General features: G+C 37.2%; 1 protein-coding gene across 2 annotated transcripts in view; it reads left to right on the top strand.

Moving 5' to 3' along the window:
• Window positions 1–1,695: 1,695 nt before the first annotated feature.
• LOC129565441 (protein wingless) overlaps window positions 1,696–20,924 on the top strand; it is a 31,268-nt gene continuing 12,039 nt past the window's right edge. The window contains exons 1-2 of one of the 2 annotated variants that reach the window (XM_055440380.1): window positions 1,696–2,916; window positions 15,697–15,959. In XM_055440380.1, coding sequence (XP_055296355.1) covers window positions 2,804–2,916; window positions 15,697–15,959 — 376 coding nt within the window. In that variant the 5' untranslated portion in view covers window positions 1,696–2,803. The remainder of the gene's footprint in view (window positions 2,917–15,696; window positions 15,960–20,924) is intronic. The other variant, XM_055440379.1, reaches the window with a different exon arrangement.

The following is a 20,924-nucleotide window of genomic DNA, read 5'->3' as shown; positions in this document are numbered from 1 at the left end:
TGTGTTCATAAACACTCGAAATGCAACGAAAACAGTACGAGCAAATAACTGAAGCAATGTGAAATATTTCTGTGTACGAAAAATGCTCAACATCATTGAATGTGGTTGCGTATATCTGTTTCGCGTATCTTTGTCTGTCCTTTTCCCTTGGAATTTATCAAATCATGCGATTTTTTTCGTCTACAAGACAATACTAAAATGATGCTCTTGCACTTGAAAAGAAGATTTGTGTTTCTTTCGGTTGATCTAGATCACTTTGTTTTTTTTTGTTTAGAACTTTGAAATAGGTTTTTAGCTCTCAAAGAAAGACCAACAGTTTCTTTGCCGGTTTTTAACCAAACGGAAGTCTATCTCCATAATCCGAATAATGTGACCAAATCGAAGTCAAATATTGACATTTCATTCGATTTAAAATCAAATCGACTCATCAATTTATTATTCATGGGGATAAAACTGTGGATATAATTTGATTTTCAAAATTGAGGCGTTTCTTCAGGTGATTGCATGTAGTTGCAGGCATTTTCATATGTAACAAACCATCTTTCTTTCGTTCAACTACAATTAGCCAAGAGAGAGATGGAAAAAAAACCATTTAAGTCTAATTGTTAGCTCGTTGAGTTCATTCAAGCATTTAACAATTCTTCTGGTTCGAAAATCCGTCAGCAATTCCAGTTCGCTTTCTCTCTTTCTTTCTATCTTCATTGAGTGAATACAAATACACTGTTTTACTGTTTTGTGTGTGTGTGTGTGTGTGTGTGTGTGTCATGAACAAAGCAGCCGCACATTTGAATGTATTCGAATCCGGCCCTCCCAGCCAATTGAGTTGTTCGTTGTTGATTTGTATGCGGGCTCTTCATTGTTGCTGTGCGAATGTGAGTCGACAACGACAACAACGATCGATCGCTAGCAAACCAAATATGAGGAACAAGACCGATAAGCCCCTCCTCATGGCCGCCGTGTGCGGCAACTACAGAGAATCGCATCGAAAAACGATCGCACGCTATGCGCACGCACACAATCGCATCGCGTCATAGTCGAGTGAATACGTGATCGATGCGTGCGTGTGAGAGACGGAGTATTGGTAAAGGTAAAAGCAGCATGAAGACGAGTACAATCATCATCATTGCAATGATCATTGAGAACGATTCCATACAAAAATCATTCATACGAATGCAAATGCGCTTATCGTTCCATACGAACAGTTGAAGTATGATCGGCTCGAATATCGATCTATCTACCGCGAGAAACGATAAAAGAATGCTCAACCGCAATAATAATCAAATGAAATTTCTGAACGAATCAGGGGAAAAAATAGAAGATAATATTTCAACAGAGAACGCAGTGATTTCAACAGAAAGCCAAAAGCACTGATATTTGCTTGAAGGATTAACTTGATTTTGAATGGTGAATCATATTTGTACCTTGTCATGCATTCGATGCGATATAGAACTAGCATTGCTCTTCGCACCACGTCCGTAGATATATCACCACCGTTGTGTGTGCATCTCCAGTGAAACGATAGCAGCAATAGAGCCTACACGTTACCGATCTATACATCTCTCTATGCGGCGGGCACAACAGCAACCACAGACTATATATGTGAAGCGAAGAGAGACAAGCGAAAAGGAACAGAGAGAAGAAACGAAGAGAAAAAAAAACACAAACACATGCCCTCTTGTGTGTGCGTCGCCGTTGTTTCTCGTATTCGTTCGCATTGGCCATGCCATCCTAAGAGAAGAGGTGATACTGATGTGCAACACACGATGTCAGTTAAGCAATAGCTTTGAGACGAGTAACAAATAACCACTGGTGTGTATAACATTTTTTTTCTTCGTTAAACTCTGCTCATTTTTATCTACGACAACAAGAGAATCCAGTGTAAACGATATTGTTTTGAATAAAAGTAAAGTGACAAGTAAAGCGAATTTTAATTTGGTGATTTTTTTTTTTTTTTTTGTGCATGAAAAATACACATTTTCTGTTTGGTCAACGACAAGAGAGAGAAACGGTGTGTTCAAGTTATCGTTTAGATTTATATCGGTACGTGTGCATTTGGATAACCTGAATCAAGAAGATAAGACGAGAACTCATCATCGACTCTCTGATAAAATTGTATATTTAGTCGAAAAATTCGCGCATCACTCAAACACATACACAGAATCAGTGTGACTTTCTATCTTTCTCACCGTTGGATTTTCGTAATCCCAAAAAGCCCGCAAGTGGTGTGCGTGATTTTAAATATCAGTGTTTGCTCTCTGTTCAACGTTCGAAATATACACAAAACAGCAAATGCACTCAGCCCTGACTGAATACAAATCAGTCATAATGTGCGAACTATTTACGACGGTGTGTGACAATTGAGATGAATATTCGTTCGTGATCGCGAATGAGAAAACATATTGAAAATCTCTCTCTCGTTTACCGCGCTCTCGAAATACTACTATTATTTTAATAATAAACGATTTAGATATATATTATTATACAAGATCAAAGCCAATAAATAATTCAGTGTGAAAATTGCGCGACGGCCAAGCACATACACAAAAACGACATCAATGTTTCCAATGTGCGACGCGAATGTGATCACACTTGCGATATGACAATATTATCTTAATCGACACCGATCACTTTTCGAACGTATAGTGATTTTTTTTTACGCGAAGAAAAAACACAGACATTTTGTGATTAGATTTAAAGAAAGAAAAAAAAGAAAGTGAATTTCCGGGCCAATATTTGTGCAAGTTAAATAAACTGTCTTGAACTGGACGATTTGAAGAAGAAAAAATATACAAAAACAGACACAATGGATTTATCTAGTTATTTGCTGGTGATTTTAGTGGCGATTGTGTGTTCCACATGCACAGCGCTTGACAATAAACAGAAACAAGGCGGTCGCGGACGAGGCTCAATGTGGTGGTAAGTAATCCGTATCTATTTTTTTTTGCTCTCTTACAGCTTCTTCAATTAAACCGCTTTTTCTTTGTGCGTTACACAAATCAAAAAGCATTTTTTGATCCAAAAACACCAGACTCTTTGATAGTAATAATTTAATGATCACACATTTTCTTCATCATCGACTTCGCTTTTCATCTCGTTCTCTTCGGTGTTTTTTTTTAAATAAATATTGACTTTGTTCATAAACATCTCCATCTCTTTACATACGAAGCAATACGAAAATTGTGCCAAATTGCGTTAAGTGAACGAAAACATGCTCTGATTTTTCCGAAATTTACATAACAAAAAAGCACCCAAACTGAACTAAAAATGAACAGCACCCGAAAAAAGCAACTCCGTACATCAATTGGTTATTAGGAAAAATGGAGGGAAAAACAATTTATGCAGATAAAAAAGTGAACCAATTTGTAAGTGGCAACACGTCGATTGTGCCACAAGCCACGGAAAAAAATGAATAATAACTTTTCGAAAGAGAGCATAACACATGGTTTTTTTCTCTGTTCGAGAATTAAGTCGTGTTCATTTACACGATTTATATAATCTACGTATCGATGCCGCTTTTTTCGCTCTTTCTCTCTTCAAAATGGAATATTGATAAATCTGGCCATAGAACACAAAACGCACAACCGCAACAGCCATGAATTATTTACTTTAAAATGAGGAGCATTAGCATAATAAATAGAAGACGAAAATTAACATGTATTCCATCCATATCGGAGTCGGTAGCACGGCACGCAGTAGCTCAAGCGAGATAATCAAATGGGATTATGACAAGATTGATGGATTTGTTGAGTGATCTTTTTTTTCGTTCGTTGTACTTCTGCGCTTCGACAGGCAAGGTCTTGGTACACAATGAGAACGAGAATATTCAAATCGAATCATCAATTATTCGATATGAATGTTGATTGTTGAGAAAAAATGAATCAAACCTAGAAGAAAAAAAAGCTAGAAAAACAAAATTCTTGTGCACTTTTGTGAATAATTTACGATTTCCCAGTTACTCCCACCTTGACAAAGCATCCGAAGCAATAGCGTTGCGCTATTGTGCGTGGGTTAGAGAAGATTCGTAGCGATTTCATGAGCTGCAAAATTGAATTTTTCAGATCACACGTTTTCGATAAACGAAAAAAAAAAGAAATATCAACCTCAACAATTGTAGCAGTAACTACAAACGACATACAGCAGTTGAAGTGGCAGCAGCGACGGCGTCGACGTTTGTGTCGCGTAGGTTGACAAAAACGATTCATTTGATTAATACAGAGACATTTAGCATAATCTGTCATACCAGCCAACAAATTAATTACGCGGTAATCGGATTTTCTAGCGAAAATTATTCAATTATGACGGCGGCACATGCTGCGTTTTTCCCTACGCGAAGTCACTATTTCATTCGATTTCAACGAGATTTACATCGACAACAAAAAACAAACAAACAAACACACAAACACTTAATTCACAGTGCACGTAGACAAATTGGCTAGTTGAGCGTTTTTCGGTTTGCCAATTGACTGGCTGGCTGCCTGGCTGGTTGGCTTTTGTTTTTTTCTTCTGTCTTTCCACTTAGTTTTTTGCCCATAATCGATTTGATTTAGGTACCGTACATGGTTTCATGTTAATTACTTTACGACTTTGATCAACGTGCACACGATTACATTACGGTGATAGAGACAGAGAAATTCAACGGAATCCAAGAGTCGCTTGCACTTCATGCCAATGTGATTGGCTTGCCTCCATTTTTTTTCTCTTCTCTTCTGCTTGGTTATTCAGTTGCCAATTGATATGAAATTATGAATATGATCATAATCAAATCGATAATAAAACCAAATTGACTTAATTGCTCAATTTACCGCTCGAGATCGAAATACATGCAGTCGATCAACTGCAGCTGTATGCCGTGTGTGGTGTGTGTTTCGTGCAATTTCTCCCGTTTCAAAGACAATTATTTTAATTATGTGAAACATTAACGGACTGTTAATCAGTTTTTAATCATATCGTTGTGAAAAAAAAACAACAAACACAAATCGATCTAATGTGTAAACACTTGCATTTTTGTATCCGACGGGGGATAAATGCGTTTTCAGAATGGAAATAGGAGAACCAGCAGCAGCAGCAGCGACTGATGATTGAAATGCAATTATGCACTCATGAAAATCAATTGAAACACTTGTACCATGATATGTCGAAAAACAAACGAATTCAATTCCAAATACTTGTTTCAACCAAACTCAATTTGGTGCATAACTTGTTTGATCTTTAAACAAGTCCCTCTCACACACACACAAACTGATCTCCACTTCCGACTCAAATTTCTGACAGTTAATAAACTTTCTCATTTTACAGCCGCATGCATTTTCGCGCCCATCGTAACATTTGATTACATTGAAAAGCATCAACATGTCATAAAACTTGAAAATTATTATCAATTTGCCTTGAATTCCATCAAATTTACACTTTGGGCCGATCAAGCGTCAAACACAGAAATTCTCTTTAACGAAGGAAAAAAAATCGTTTTTAAATATTTAAATGTCTTCACTTGAAAAATCAAAACTGTTAAAAACGAAAGACGAAACGGTTTAGCGCCAATAACAACATCTTCATATTTTTTTTCACATATATAATACACCCATGTGCCCGGCTCCAGGCTCTTGCTCTCTAACATCTAAATAAAGTGCCCGAATTGGAACCACTTTTCTACACATCATATCAATATCCGAGTCAATTAAAATTCAATCGATTTTGGGTTTCGTTTTCTCGAAACAGATGTATCGGTTGGTGTGTGCCGTCGTCGTCGTCGTCGTCGCCGCCGTCGCTTGGTGTGTACTACGCACATGTCTAATATCAGCGCCATGGCACTTAAATTCTTTAAAATATGCCATACAGCGAGTAGGAGAGATGTCGGCGGGCTAAATGACACATTTACATGTGCTGTGCACCATTCACACACACACACACAGTGACGAGTGCCGGAGAAGAGTAAGAGAGTCTGGTGAGAAAAAAGAAAGCAAATACGGAAAAAGTAGTAATTGAACACAAGAGCGGAGAAGAAGAAAAGTAACATGCAACACATGCATGTCAACAATGCTCAAAAAGTGAGCCACAAAACAAGGAAACAGAATATATGTATCAATACTCTCTTTTTCTCGGTGCACTCGGTGTAAACATACCGATGAGAAAATAACAAAACCAGACGAAATGTTCAACCGTATGTAAATTGAATTACACACTAAAAACAGATAGGAAAAAAACAAACAAACAAACAAACGAGAGAAAAAAAACGGAATTCGGGATTGAATCGATGAAATGATGAGATGCATTCACATAGCGCCACAAGTCTCGCTTACTTCTTCTCATTACATAATTCCCACACACGCATCCAAATACTCTGTGTGCCTCTCGCGATTACGTCTAATTCGATGATAGGCCTTTTAAGAAAGTTAAATAGCGAACGAAACATTTCTTCTTTGTTATCTTATAGAAAATGTTTGCTCCGAACTCTTTCGCCTGCGCTTTATAGGCCGATTTTCTAATTGCTAATTGATAAAAATCACCATTTAATTGAAAATGAAACACAGAAAATCCATTTGGGCTGCGAATGCAACACAAAAGAAACGCCACACACACACACTAGTCGCGGCTGCTGCTGCTACATTAGACAATGCACACACCGAAAAGATGTAAAAAGCCAGGAAGAAAACGAATGGACGAACGAAAGAATCAATTTAATTAACCAATTATTGTATTTCAATAGAGTGATGGTGAGCGCGCGCACGCTTTCGAGTACGGCGCTCACATTTTATATATGTTCTGTCTAATTCGATCAACGCGGATCATTAATTTCCGAACTAAATCTGCAGCTCTTTCTCTCTCTCACCCATAAACAACGATTGGAAAGCAAACATAATATTGATATCCTCTATAAGGTGATCTCTCCTCGTTTGACCAAACAATTCCATTCAATTTTCTCTCCGTATCTATTCTCTCTATTTATTTCGTCTGTGTATGCACCACTCCTTCCATCTCCCGCACTCACTTAGTGACAATAGAGTGAAATTGGTTGAAGTCGGAACATTTATTACACATGCTCTACACTGCATATCTCCTTTATGGCTCGGCCATACAAAAGGAAGAATGCTTTTCATTCATTCCATCAGAGATTGGTCATTTCGATAAGACCACAAAGTGACTTTGATGAATTATGACTCTGGATATTTGACAATTTTCTCTCTATTCGATATCTCTCTGATGTCGTTCAGTCGAGAAAAAAAAATAAAAGAAAAACATCCTTCTCCGGTGTTGTAAACTAATCAATTCATATGGCTGTGTTTTTTCCATGCATTTATTTCATTCAAATGGTCCTTAGACATGTTCTTTGATGAATGAATTAAGTGTCGTGCACTGACAATGATACAATCCGTTCAATGGGCTGGCATTCATTCATGTGTCGTGGCAAAACTTCTGTCTGTCACACTTTTGTGCACTCAAACAGTTTTGGCCAGTCAATTTGTCATCGAGAATGAGAAGGAGACACAGAAAGAGTGTCTGAGAGAGAAAGAGGCAGAAAATTGCATTCACAAAGTAGCCAACCTTTTGTCATGTTTTGATAATCGAACATTTTGTCGGTTTTACAATATTTTTCAAATTCAATATTTTTACACTTATCTAATGGAAAAAATCGCAAATCCAGTGAAAAAGAGGCAATCTGAAGAAAAAGAAAGAAATCCTGAGAAAACCAAACGGAATTATTGAGTTTAAAAGGCATTAAAACTCACTCGTCGAAAGTGCAAATTTATAGTTAACGTCAATGACTATTACCATGCACATAATTCTCCAGGGTGCGCACAGCGCACACACACACCTAAGCTATTTGTATCTAAAGAAGTTTTCGTCGATAAATTGTGCTTTATTTATATCCATTCCCAATGCAAGTGAATGAGCAAAAGCGAAAAATGTGGAGTTTGTTTTGTGTGGCTGGAAAATGATTATCTCAAAATTATAAATAACAAAGTCGAATCGCGGTATGCGATCCAGGTGATAAAGCTCAAATGGGTGATGGGTTTTGCTTTGTTCGCTGTGGTTTGGTGCCCGACGCAAATTTCTTTGACACTTTGCACATAATGCACCTTTGGAATTCGAACTGATCTACTTAGTTCGCTTCAAAAGAAGAACAAAGCCGAAGAGAAACTCTGAACGCTCCAATAATTACCGGTGTGGCATATTACGAAAGTTAACTCACACAGCCTATTTTATGTCAGTCGAATAACATTGACAACGAACACAACGTTTCAATGGTACAAAAGAAAACGCAATCGTCAATTAATATTAACTTATTCAATTAATTAGCGAAGAATTCGCTGTGTTTGCGATCTGACGAAAATAAAAAGCCAACACACACACGCACACGCACGCACGTAAAATGAAAACATTCAAGACAAACATAAAATCAATCAACTTAATTCTTACCGATATTGCCGCTTTTTGTTCTGTCCATCTTATGATCGGTTACAATGTTATTGAGAAGAAGATTGTATCGATCGCTTGGCTGTTTTTTACTCTCGTCCAATCGTTTCTGAATTCCGATGTTGTGCAACGGCAGCACATCTTATGAACAAGACGTGTGCGTAGCGTAATAAAAATCATGTAAATATTAAGATGCGATCGTCTTCGTCTTTTCTCTTTTCTTTTTTTTATTAGTTCGTAAAAATAAAAAACACACAAATGGTAAAAAAGAAGAAGAAAAAAAAACAGTGGACAACAACATGTCATTAATTGCTTGATCGTCGAACATCACGTCGTCGACGATGGTACTCGCACGCTCAATCAAACACCGATGATCGATTGACCAGAATCAATGCCATAAAAATCGTGATTTAAATTTATTGATTGACTTCGTAAAACCTAATCATTCGTGCTAATTTATTCAATTTATTTTTTATTTTTTGTAATTTCTCCAACGATTTAACGGTTTAACGCCACTGTTTTTTTTTCCTTTTTTTGTTTGAGTGCGGCTCAATTAGAATCATTTGCTTGTTGATTGCGACTAAATTGAATTGTGGAGGCTTTTTGGAGAGTTTATGTTTTCTATTTTCTTATTCAATCGAAACTTAAGTTGGAAAAAACAATAATTATATGTGTTTATTGAAAAATCAACTTTTGGCCTAGCTTTTGTCCTAGCCAGATGGCTGGCTGAAGAAAAAATTTCACTTTTTCCCATCGAAATATTTGAAAATGAAAAAAAAAAGTTTGATCATGAACTTTAGCGCACGCAAATGAATTCAAAAACGAACTCGACCCGTCACGAGCGAACTCCAAACGAATGTTCTGCACACAACGTCGTGCGATTGTGTGTAAGTCAATTTAAGATAATGAAGTCGTTATTATTCCGTGGTCGAATGTGAATATTTCGCAAATAATTACCAAAAATCACATTTAAAAGCGATTAGTCATTCGGGATTCTTTTGTTTGTGTGCGCGCGGTCTGGTATGATTTTGTGCATGCGCATATTTTCTCGCAATGCGTATCACTGTGCTCGGATCATTTTTATCATAATTCAACGTGCTCGCCAGCTCAAAGACCGAGCGTTCTCAACGCTTTGTTGGTTAAACGAAAACGGTTCCAGTTTTGTTTGAACGAAAAGGAAATGGATGGAAAACAGAAAAAAAAACATTTAATGGCCAGTGCCCATCGCGCAATAGTTTTGTGAGTACTGAGACGAGTGTCTCCGAGAACAAAAACCAGCTCACATTACGAACAGCAATCAAAAACATTCAAACAAACGTTAACAGAAAAAAAAACTTCGACAGAAAGAAAAAAAAAACACGGCAGCGACGACAAACCGAAAAAACGATGATCCATTTGTACGTGCTGATCGAAATCATTTATGCTCGTACATGCGTTTTTTTCCTTCTCTCCCTCTCTGCGTTCAGTTGTGTTTTACATTTTATTATTGTTATTATGTGTGTTATGTGTATACGAATGTTTATGGGTTTTCTTTGTTATTTCGGCTGTGTGTAGTTTTCCTTTCGCTGTTTCGCGCTCGCGAGTTCGGTTTGGTAACGTTGAACGATATCACAAAATCGCTTTCATTTGCCGCGTGACACTGTTTACTGTGGTTGCTGCTGTCGCTCTTCTGCGCGTTTTTGTACCGAATTTGGGCCATCAATTGTTTCACATTGTTCAACACATGCACAAAATAATTCGCTTCTTTAATTTTTTTTTTGTGCTCGGTTGTGGCCGCTTTTGCTTTCTGAAATTTATCATAATAATTTAATATATTTGTCTTGTGTGTGTTTTTTGTGCCTCGATGCTTCTGAGCAGCTCGTACACATTGTTCTAATTGCCCTTAAGTCATTGTGCTATTGCGCCGCGTACTTATCGATATATCAGCAGCCAGCATCAAAACCGTATAAAAATACCATTTTCCGAATTTAATGTTTCAATTTGTACACGAATTTGGAGAACAGGATTTTTTTTCTCCATTTGGTTTGTGTTGTTTTCATTTCAATGAAACATGTCATAAGATGGGCCACATCTCGTGCTCATAAGATAATATTCGATTTCATCGTTTGTTTCAACCAAGACAAAGAAAAAATGTCATAAAAAATAGGAGCAATTTACGTGTTTTCACAGAAAACTGTTAGAAATTTGTCTACAGAGAACCCTTTTTTCTGAATCACTTTAGCTCAGAGCCGATGTAGATTCTTTTTTATAGCGAAACTCAAACCAAGCACGTTCACAGAACAATGTCTCTGAACTGGTGTGACGACTATACGGAACTGTTCTGAAATTCGATGGAACGCTATTCATTGTTCAAACGTTTTTTTTCACTTCGATTGTTCACCTAGTGATGGAGTGGTTGTAAAGAAAAACGCGTTGGAGCTGAAGAAGAAGCAGCAGCAGAAACAAAAAAAATGTTGGTTTTTTGTATGTACAAAGAGAAATTCCATTCCACAAGCGATCAGCTTATTGATCACAATGTTGAAAACACGAATCCTTGTCGCATTTGGCCTTTGTAATTTCAGCTGTAACTTTCGCACCCTGCGCGATTCGTGTCGCATCTTGCCAAGCGAAGAAAAAATAGTCCAAGTAATTTCAGTTGGTTCGGCATGCACATTATTTAAAAGCGATCCGCGTTGTTGCTCGCATTTTCGGTGCGCATGAACATGAATTTTAATTTAATTTCTGCTCTCCGTGTGTGCGTTGTCAGTTGGTTGTTGCTCGTTTTTTTTCGCTACATTTTTCTGTCGTCATCGTCGTCAATAAGGAGACACTATTCATCACAATCAACTGTTTTTTTTCTCTCTTTCGCTTTTTCTCTGTGTTTTTTTCCTGTATCATCAGGCAGTCAGCAAAAAATGGCGATGTTATGCATTTTTTACGCTAGCCTTTTTGTACGATTCACTTTTTATCACTTATCCAATTTAAGACAGATTTTTACAAAGCACAAAGAATTCACGGCACCGACATCAGCAACAACAACAACAACGACGTTGACGACGGAAAAAACCGTGCGCATCATTTTGGCCAGTAGCCTGAGACGCCCGTCTCAATTCCAATCACAGTCCGATCAACACTATACAATCGGAGACTATCTCGATTCGAACCGAGAGCCGATAATAATAATAATTTAATGGAAATATTTTGTTTTTCTTTCTCGGGTTCGAGACTGTTTTCGGCTATCTCTACCGCGACAACTAAATACGAAATAAATTATATATCGAATGGAAAACATAGCGAAAAAACCGATTGATTTGTGGACAGAATTCCATTGTGAATGAAGTTTTTCTGTCTCGTTTTTTTGCCATCGAACTCATGCTTCTCGGTTTTTTGCTCACCAAATTTGCTTTTTATAATGAAACATCAAATCTTTCGGAGTTTTTAAATATAGACTTTTTCTGTTGATTTAATATCAAACCGAAAAATAATGAGCAAGAATTTTGAGATTTGGCTGAAGCAGTTCGCATGCTGAATTCGATTGATTGAATGCGGGATTTGACATGAAGAAAAAAACGTTGATATTGTTTTCGTCACAATCACTCGCGTTGTGCGGTCATTAGCTTTGGTGAAACTTGTTAATTATTTATGTAATTTTCTCTCGCTCTCTTTCGGATTTAATTGAATTGAGTTCGGTTTTACTCGAAATGAGTTCAGCTTGGTGTGGTGATTTACCCGTTATCAAAATGTATGACACGGTTGCCGCAGCCGAAATTGGGTTTCTGTTCTCCATTCTCAATTCTTCTTTCCATTATTATTATGATTGCAAATTCAACGGCGGTGGCGGCGCGCGTGGCATAGCGGCTATTGTATTATTAATGGGGCTCGAATGATTGGAACTCCTGCTGTCTGGTGGTTGGGCTTTTGTGTTGTGACTTTACAATCGGTGTCAGCGAATGGAGCAGCATTCATTAATGTGACCACCAAAGCCAGAGCTCACAAAAGACAACGACATCGACTCCATGTACCGTATAGAAACGGGTATTACTTGTAGCCTGTTCAAGCGACGTTTTATTCAGTAATTTTATTTATTAGTTTACACAATAAATCGCCATTGAAATATATGTGCATAATATTATCGGCGCATCCAAATGCGATTGCTGCGAGAGGTGATGGACATTTTCTGAATTGTCTCGTGTGTGCATTTTTTCTCTCTCTTTCTTTTCGCTCTTTCACTTTGTTCATTTGATCGATGTGGTTGGTTCGCGCTTCGCGCACATTGTCGCTTCAACGTCTTTTATCTCATCGATTTCATTATTATCATATTGACGAACGCAGAGCAAGTTTCAAAAGACTTTCGATCTGAACAACAATTGCAATTGCCAACAAACAGCAACGTGTTTACAACACAAATCATAAAATCGAGCGTGCGAGAGAGAGAGAGAGAGAGAGAGAGAGAGAGAGAGAGACACGGCGAATGTATTAACCGCATTTTGTCACATGTGTCAATGTTCCGCATGAGCGATGAGAGATTGAATGTGCGCACGTCGTTTTCGCATCTCGGATGGAAAGTCTCTTTCGTTTTGGTTGCAGGAAAGTCGTTTTGTTGTTGTCTCGCCGCGGAGTGAGTTTAGAGTGCGAGAAATATCATGTGAATTAAATTGTAGTACATTATACAGTGTTATTTGAGTCAAGTAAATGAATTTTAATGCAAATGCCACACACATGCGATACATACCGACTCGTCAACAATTGACATACATCAATAAAATCCAGTAAAAACGCTGGCAACTCACGCGGCATCACCACTAGCAACAACAATACGAAACGACGCTCTTTCTCGCATAACCGTTTTTAATTGGGTTATTCAATTGAAATCGCATAAACGCACTGCTTTTTATGTATTTCCTTCATCCAACGGACTTTTGCTTTAAACAACTGCTAACTTTTCAATTTACTTCATTCAACTTATCATTTTTTTTTTCTGGTTGCTTTGTTTCGTTGTGATGGCTCGAAGAATCGAGCGTTTTCCGGTGATAATTTTGACGAACGCACGTAAAAAAGACTCAAGACGACGAACCCCAATCTCATTCTTTTAATGCGTTTGCGGATCATTAAAAAAATAAATATTAATAAAAATATAAGACAGAAAAAATGAAAAAGAAAATGGAACCGAAGCAGCCAGCAGCTAAATGGTAATATCGTACCCATTAAAATGAACTCAGCCAGCAGAGCAGTAAGATAAATGGTTTGATTCGTTCACACGCTACATTTATTTGTCATTCATAAGCCAATAGGCGATACGCATTCATTGAACGTCTATTTTCGTTCATTGTTTCACCGCCTCGGTAAACATTCTCACCAAGCCATTGCATTTTTCTCTGACTCTAACACAATATTTGTCTTTCAGATAAAAGGCATTAAATTATCCAAACTGTTTGTCTTGTCTATTTTTTTTCTGTTCGTTCGTTTTTTCTCTCCACCGTAAATCGCCTCGCGACTGAATCAATGAACGAACAACTCAACTTATTTCACCGTATATTCTAAAACCAAACACTTCTTCTTTAATTTATTTATTTTATTAATTATTATTGTTTCGCCGGGATTTGTCTATGTTTGATATTTGATTGCAATTAAGTAATTAATATTTTGGTAAATTCAATATTTACGTAATTTATTTACGCTTTTAAAAAACAATGCGTTGCTTGCAACAGATATATGGAAGAACAAAAGTCACGATCGATCGGTCCAGTCGAAATGAATGAGCGTGTGAGAACGTTTAAACTGTGGACAAACAAATGTACAAACAGCCAACGTGATCAAAGCAATTCAAGAGTTTTGCCGAACACAACAACAGCAACACACGAAAAAGAGAAGTGATTCATTGATCGGTGGTATGGTTCCTACCGACAAAGATCCGAACACAACGGATTCGATTACCTATCAAACGCACTTTCAGCGCCGCTTCACCAGAGAAGAATGAAGAAAAAAACAGAGTCGTTGATATTTTTTTCGGTTGTTTCGGTTCTGTTCTGTTTCTGATTGCGCGGCCAATTTCACACAATCGAAAAGGTCGAAATGGTTTTTGTTTGCCGATGCATACAACGTTACAATTCAGAACCATTCACGAACCAAACCAGATGGTTTGTTAACAACCGCCGAAGAAAAAAAAATCAGAGAGAAAACACCTGAGCCCCTGGAGAAAATATGTGAACGAAACGCAGCGAAGAAGACAAAGTTGAAAGAAAAAAAATCAATGCACAAACTTGAACGAGCATGTTGACGAACGAAACGAAGAGGTTAATTCTAACAGTAAATATTGACACATCTGAATATTTGAACATGTACGCCACATTGAAAGTGCAGCGCCTTAAAGTGGATGAAAGGAGGCAAAACAGAAACTAAACACCAGAAAACAGATACACATGTTCTTGTGAAAATGTGCAAACAACATACAAAAAAATACACTATCCAATCCAAAGCTTATTCAAATAAATAGTCAGACACAGAATGCACTTTGATTTTACTGGAGGTAGCCACACCGAACAGACATAGGAAAAAAAATTCACCACTTCAAACCACAGAGTGTGCACAGATATCGATGGCAGACTTTTCAGAAGAAAAAAAAACGCACCATTTCCTGGTGCGTTGCACCAAAAACGTGCGCTAGTTGATATGCACGACACACACATGTCACCTCGGTGTGTCTTCGCTTTCAAGCGCATTGGCGATATTTTTACAGATGACTTACTCTTAAGTGGCAAAACGTCTTTTGGCCGGTTGTTATTTTTACTGCTCAATTTTTCGGTTTTTTTTGGGAATAAACAAACATCTCGGTCTCTTCTTCGTTTTTTTTGGGGTACTTTGTGCGCCATTTAGTGTATCATTTTGGTGTGTGAGTGATAAAAGCCACAAAAGAAACAAAAACACATCAAACATCTTTTGAAATAGAATACATGAAATAAATGTAGATAAACAATACTTTTTTTCGATGCTGCGTTAGAGTGATTTCTTTGAGAGTTTGCTTAGCTCTTGGGCTCAGGTATTGTCAAAGTGTTTGCTTTTAAATTACGCCGAACAATTTTTATGGCTTATTAAATTGGTGTGGTTTTCCAAAGGCACAATTTCATGAGTTTTGAGTTTTCGATAATGTGAAATATGTCGTCGGATCAAGAGAGCGTATTAAAAATATAATGTTAAGAGATCATATTGAAACATTCAGTGTGTAATTCTAGGTGGAATTCCTTTAAAATCATCTTAAATCCATTTCAAGCAATTTCATCACTTCTTTTTTTCCTCTCATTCAAACAGGGGCATTGCAAAAGTTGGCGAACCCAATAATATATCACCATTAACATCGAGCATCGTGTACATGGACCCAGCCATCCATACAACACTGCGGCGCAGACAACGGCGATTGGTACGTGAAAATCCGGGTGTGTTGGCGGCATTAGTCAAAGGTGCCAACCTCGCCATTTCAGAATGTCAACACCAATTTCGGAATCGAAGATGGAACTGTTCGACGAAAAATTTTCTACGTGGCAAAAATCTATTTGGCAAAATCGTTGATCGAGGTATGTGCAATTTTAGATTTTTTTAAAAATAATTTCTTTTATGTCGATTCTAAATTTGAAATGACCCTTCTGATTCAGAAGAAGTTCTGAAAATGTCATTTTTCTTAGCTACATTTTCTGAAATAGTTTCCATCCAGAAAATTTGAGAAGAAAAGAAATTTTTTGTCTGAAATTTCCTTTTTTCTTCGAAAATTTTCGTTTTTTCCAACATTTTTCTCTATTCCAAATCAAGCCTGATGTCATTAAAGTAAATCATCTCTCTTTCGAAGTAATTTTACTTTGTTTCATCCTCCAAAATTGTATTTGATCCAATTATCGAAGCAACACCGCTGTCCTTGAATGAATTAAGTCATCATCGCGGCTTGGGTTGAATACCACACGGTACATTACTCGAGCTCAATAATAAATCTCGTCCAAACTGAACGCGCTTCCATTTTGGAATATATCATTTCACACATTCAACACAACCAAATGATATTAATTACATGCAATTAATAAAATGTGTCAAATTCGTTGCGTTCATTTCGGTTGAACAATAGATACACATGGATTCGGAATACATACAAAAGCTAATGGCGATACAATGTAATACGTACATGAGGATTGTTGTTGTGCCGCAATGAAGAAAAAAAAACACAAACACACAAAACGAAATCCATAATGATTATGTGTGTTCGCCTTTACATGGTTTCATATAAATCATCTCCACGTAAAGAGAGAAAAAAGCATTTAAATTGCAAACAAAACCCGATACACAACGCGTTATTCCATGACGCAACACATTTTACTCATTTCAACACACACACACACACAAAACGCAGTCAGCGATTTTTGATTCCATCTGGTGCAGAGTTGGCTCAGTGCTTTTGTGAGATGAAAAGTAGACGAAATCCGAACAGAGAGAGAGAAACAAAACGCAGCAACGAGTAACCGAGAAGAATGATTTATAAAGCCGAAAGTGAATGCTTGATCGATGCAGCAAACTTTTTGAAATGAATTCTTATGGCAATTAACTCGAATTTGAAATGAGCGCTTCAAAGAGTAAAGTAACTGCGCCATTAAATCAATTGCACAAAAATCAAAGAATTGCAACGTCAATTTACATACTTCATGTAGATATGTGTGTGTGTGTTTCTGTTTTTTTTTTTAAATACGATGTAATTACTATTTTCGGTGTGCGCACCATTTTCTATGGGTTTTGCATTCAGTTGGTTTTTTTGGGAATAAAATGCTATTGACGGATGAATAGGGTGCAACGCCATATAGAGCATTATCCACATTTCAATGAGTTTGATTGCAGAAGAGAGAGAGAAAAAAAACTGCGTCACATCGACTATATATTGCCGATATGGCATCGAAATATTCAATGCATTCTCTTGCGAGAGCTGCAATTGCATTTTAACAAAATTGGCAATTATTTTTTGTTTCGGTTCACCATTTGCATTCATTCGTTGACTTCTCATTATATTATGAATAAGCATAACCGCCCATTTGAAAATCATTTAAGTGGCGGTCGCATGCACACTTCGCTCTTTCTCTCTCTCTCTCTCTCTCTCTCGCTCGTTTCGTCTTCACAATGCAACCGATGCAGTTGCATCGATGGTGGGATATATATATTTTTGACAGTCCATTTATCCTCAAATATGAATTTATTGCCAATTGGCCTCTTTTACTCTCTCTCTCTCTCTCTCTCCACTGAACCTATTCAATGTGCAAATTCATTGAGTTTAGGAAGTTTGTTCATAACACAAGCAGAAGAAAAAAACTCCTTTTTTGGTAATTCAACAAAAAAAAACTCCTCTTTGGTGTCACTCATGGGCCCATTGTAAATATCCATGTCAAATCTTCATTTCCTTTGATGCTATATTATGTGTATAGCATTGATTTGACGTTGTCATTCCATTTTCGTTCGTCAATCCAACTGTTCACATCTTTATTAGCTATAAGAGGCTAAACGAGGAAGAAGAAAAACAACCAACCAAGTAGTTGCCGAATTTTCGTTTATTTTTTACCTACATCTTAGCAAAGGGCACCTTTCAATAATTCATACCAATGTCGGAAAAGATGTACAATGGCCAGAGCTATTGTGAAATACTCCTAATGAAATCATCAAATTGTTAGAGCACCCGACGACATAAACGCATGTAATCTATTAAAAACATGCCATTGTATGGTGGTCTTGTAAGGTATACACATTTTTTTTCCCATTTCTCTGCTTGTGCGTTTTTCGGTCTTTTTCGGAGGTTGAATACAAAGCGATAAAGCGCACACAAATCGGTAAACGCTCCCATTAGAGAGCAAAGCGGAAAGCGCAATCGGACAACGATGAAATAAGTGTTCATATGATCAGTTCGAAAATCCTATCGACGGTACTCGATCTTTTCGAAGGGCAGAAGAAAAAAAAAGCATACATCGAGATATTCCAGTGATTTGTTTGTATGTTGTTTTTATTCCATTGTAATGAACTGGATTATTATCTGTCAGCACATCTATCGTCGGAATTTAAAATGTGTGTTTCTTTTCATTCGGTTCTTGCTTGCATTGAAACTTATCTCTTTGCGCATTGAAGGCTCATTTTCCGAATGTTTCCAATTGTAAATCATTAAAATCGTAAAATGGCATGAGAAGCGCCAAAATGCAAGAGAATTCTACGTCAATGCTATAACTGCCACACATGAATGAAGAAGAGTCATATAAAACTAATTTGGCACTTTAGCGAACAAAAACAAACTTCTTTTCTCTTCTTACTCTCTCTCTCTCTATATCTCTCCTTGGTTTTTGCCAAAGCAACAACAATAAACGAAATAATTGAAAAATATTTGTAAGGCCATTGTCCATTTGGCCAAAATGTATTGTTACGCTCGAAATGAAGAGAGAGAGAGGGAGAGAGAGAGAGAGCAAAAGTGCAAAAGAGCGAGTCCTTTTCAATAAATATACAAAAATTGACATGTAAATATGGAAAAAAAAATTTAGTACGGTGATTTGAGCGGACAAAAGAATCCAATGTGGATTTCACTCCTTCCATCATTCGTCGATTTCGACGACGTATATTTCATTCATCGGGGAACGAGGTGAAAATATTGTTTGTAACAGCTTTAAAACAGCACCCAACATTTATTGCTATTGCTACACATTCATTTCGTGCAATTTGTGGATGAGTTGTTGTTGTTGACTGGCTTCGGTAGTGATCAGTGCCACTAAAAATCCAATGAATGGGATTAACACAATAGCTGTTAAGAGCCCAAAATGATTGAAGATAGGTTTCTTTCGTTTCGTTCATTCTGTCTGTTTCTTTTGTCCATTCATCATATTCTCTCTCCCTCTCTCGCTCTCTTCGGCTGTTCCGTTTGTCAAATGCACAAAAATATTAACAACGATTTGAAGCGCGTTTCACTCTCCTGAGACGGAGATAAGATCGTAAGCGTAACTAATACGTCAGTCAAGCTTCTTCAAAATGCCGATTTTCAGGGATTTTGTTGTTGCCGATTTCTCAGAGCTTCATTTTCCAATCTTCAATAGATACGTGTGCATTTAACAAAATATTACACCAAGTTAAACAGTTTTTTTTCCTCTTCCTTTCATTTGCCTCACAATAGATTCTATTACGCTGAATCTTCTTCTTTTTGTGCAGAAAATACAAGACAACAATAATACGATCGCTATGCATATTATTTGAACACTTTTCGTTCATCTCTCCTTTGTTGAGCTGAGCACTGTCAATCGCGTCACACAAAAGGAAACCAATGGATTTGAATTTGCTTTGGCCCGAAGATTGCTTTTAGCCGCATTGATACGCTTGTGTGATGGACGACAGGGTGGTAGGGACAGATAGAGCGTTGTATGATGGGAGACAGTTGAAGAGAGAGAGAGAGAGCAAGAGAGACAGCCGCAAATGCAATACATCGTCAAAGTAGCAAAACTATTCCGTTTAAACAATTGACATATACACGGCTCACATGAACATAAATAATCCGGTGTGTTTCAGCGTGAGCGGATGATCGTTCTGTGTTGAATGTGCCTAATTGAAAATAACAACATTCTTATCTTTCGTTTCTCGTCAGGTTTTTTCTTTCGTTCTCATTGCTTCTGCTGCTGCTACTTTCAAATCTTCCATTCTCCCTATTTCCATTAGCATAATTAAATTTAGCATTATTACAACCTGCCGTAAAAAAAATGGGAGACGAAAGGAGCACACAAACACACGAAATAGAGATGAAAAAAAAAACCAGCACCGTTTTGAACAATGGCAGAGGCAATCGAAAAATATTATTGTTCGAAACACAGAGAAAAAAACACTTCCGATGAGTTGATTTGAGTTGATGAGTTTATGATTCCCAGCCAGGTTCAACCGGCTTCAATGCGAAAATGTCATGACATTGTTGACTCAAAAAAAAAACGCAATCTTTTTTCGGGAAAAATTGCACAAACAATGGCCCAACATGTTTTCAGAACGCCCCCCCGAAAAATGAAAGAAAAAATCATTCGACGAGAACGGAAATCCGTGTGGTTAATTTCACAAACTGTTTTAATTGCTTCACTAAATAGAAACGCTCAGTTGTTTGGTGCACACCCACTTCTATTCATTAAGCAAATTTTGTGAAAATATTTTGGAATGATGTCAGAGCCATATGTTTGACTCATATTACATTCACCTTTTACGCGATCACGATCAATTCATTCGCTCTTTTTCCCGAACACTCGAACCGTTTTTTTTTTGGGAAGCGTTCTTGTTTCCAACTACAAACAGACAATCGAACAATTAAACAATGAGTCAAACAGAAACCTAAACATAGACAAAAAAAAATCGGCTAAACGATCCATGGACTTTTTTTTTTGCTTTCAAGTGGTTCACATTTAAATGACGCACGCAATCACTGTTGTTGACTATGAAACACAACAATCCGTAGTATTGACATTGCGATAAGTTGGATAAATACCAAAAAAAAATCATGAATAATTTGTAGT

This window comes from Sitodiplosis mosellana, unplaced genomic scaffold (genome assembly GCF_009176505.1).
Source record: "Sitodiplosis mosellana isolate CC-2019 unplaced genomic scaffold, AAFC_SMos_1.0 Smas_scaffold_2, whole genome shotgun sequence".
In the NCBI taxonomy this organism is placed as follows: domain Eukaryota; kingdom Metazoa; phylum Arthropoda; class Insecta; order Diptera; family Cecidomyiidae; genus Sitodiplosis; species Sitodiplosis mosellana.
Note: the sequence above shows the minus strand (reverse complement) of the source record. Positions and strands in the feature narration are given on the sequence as shown.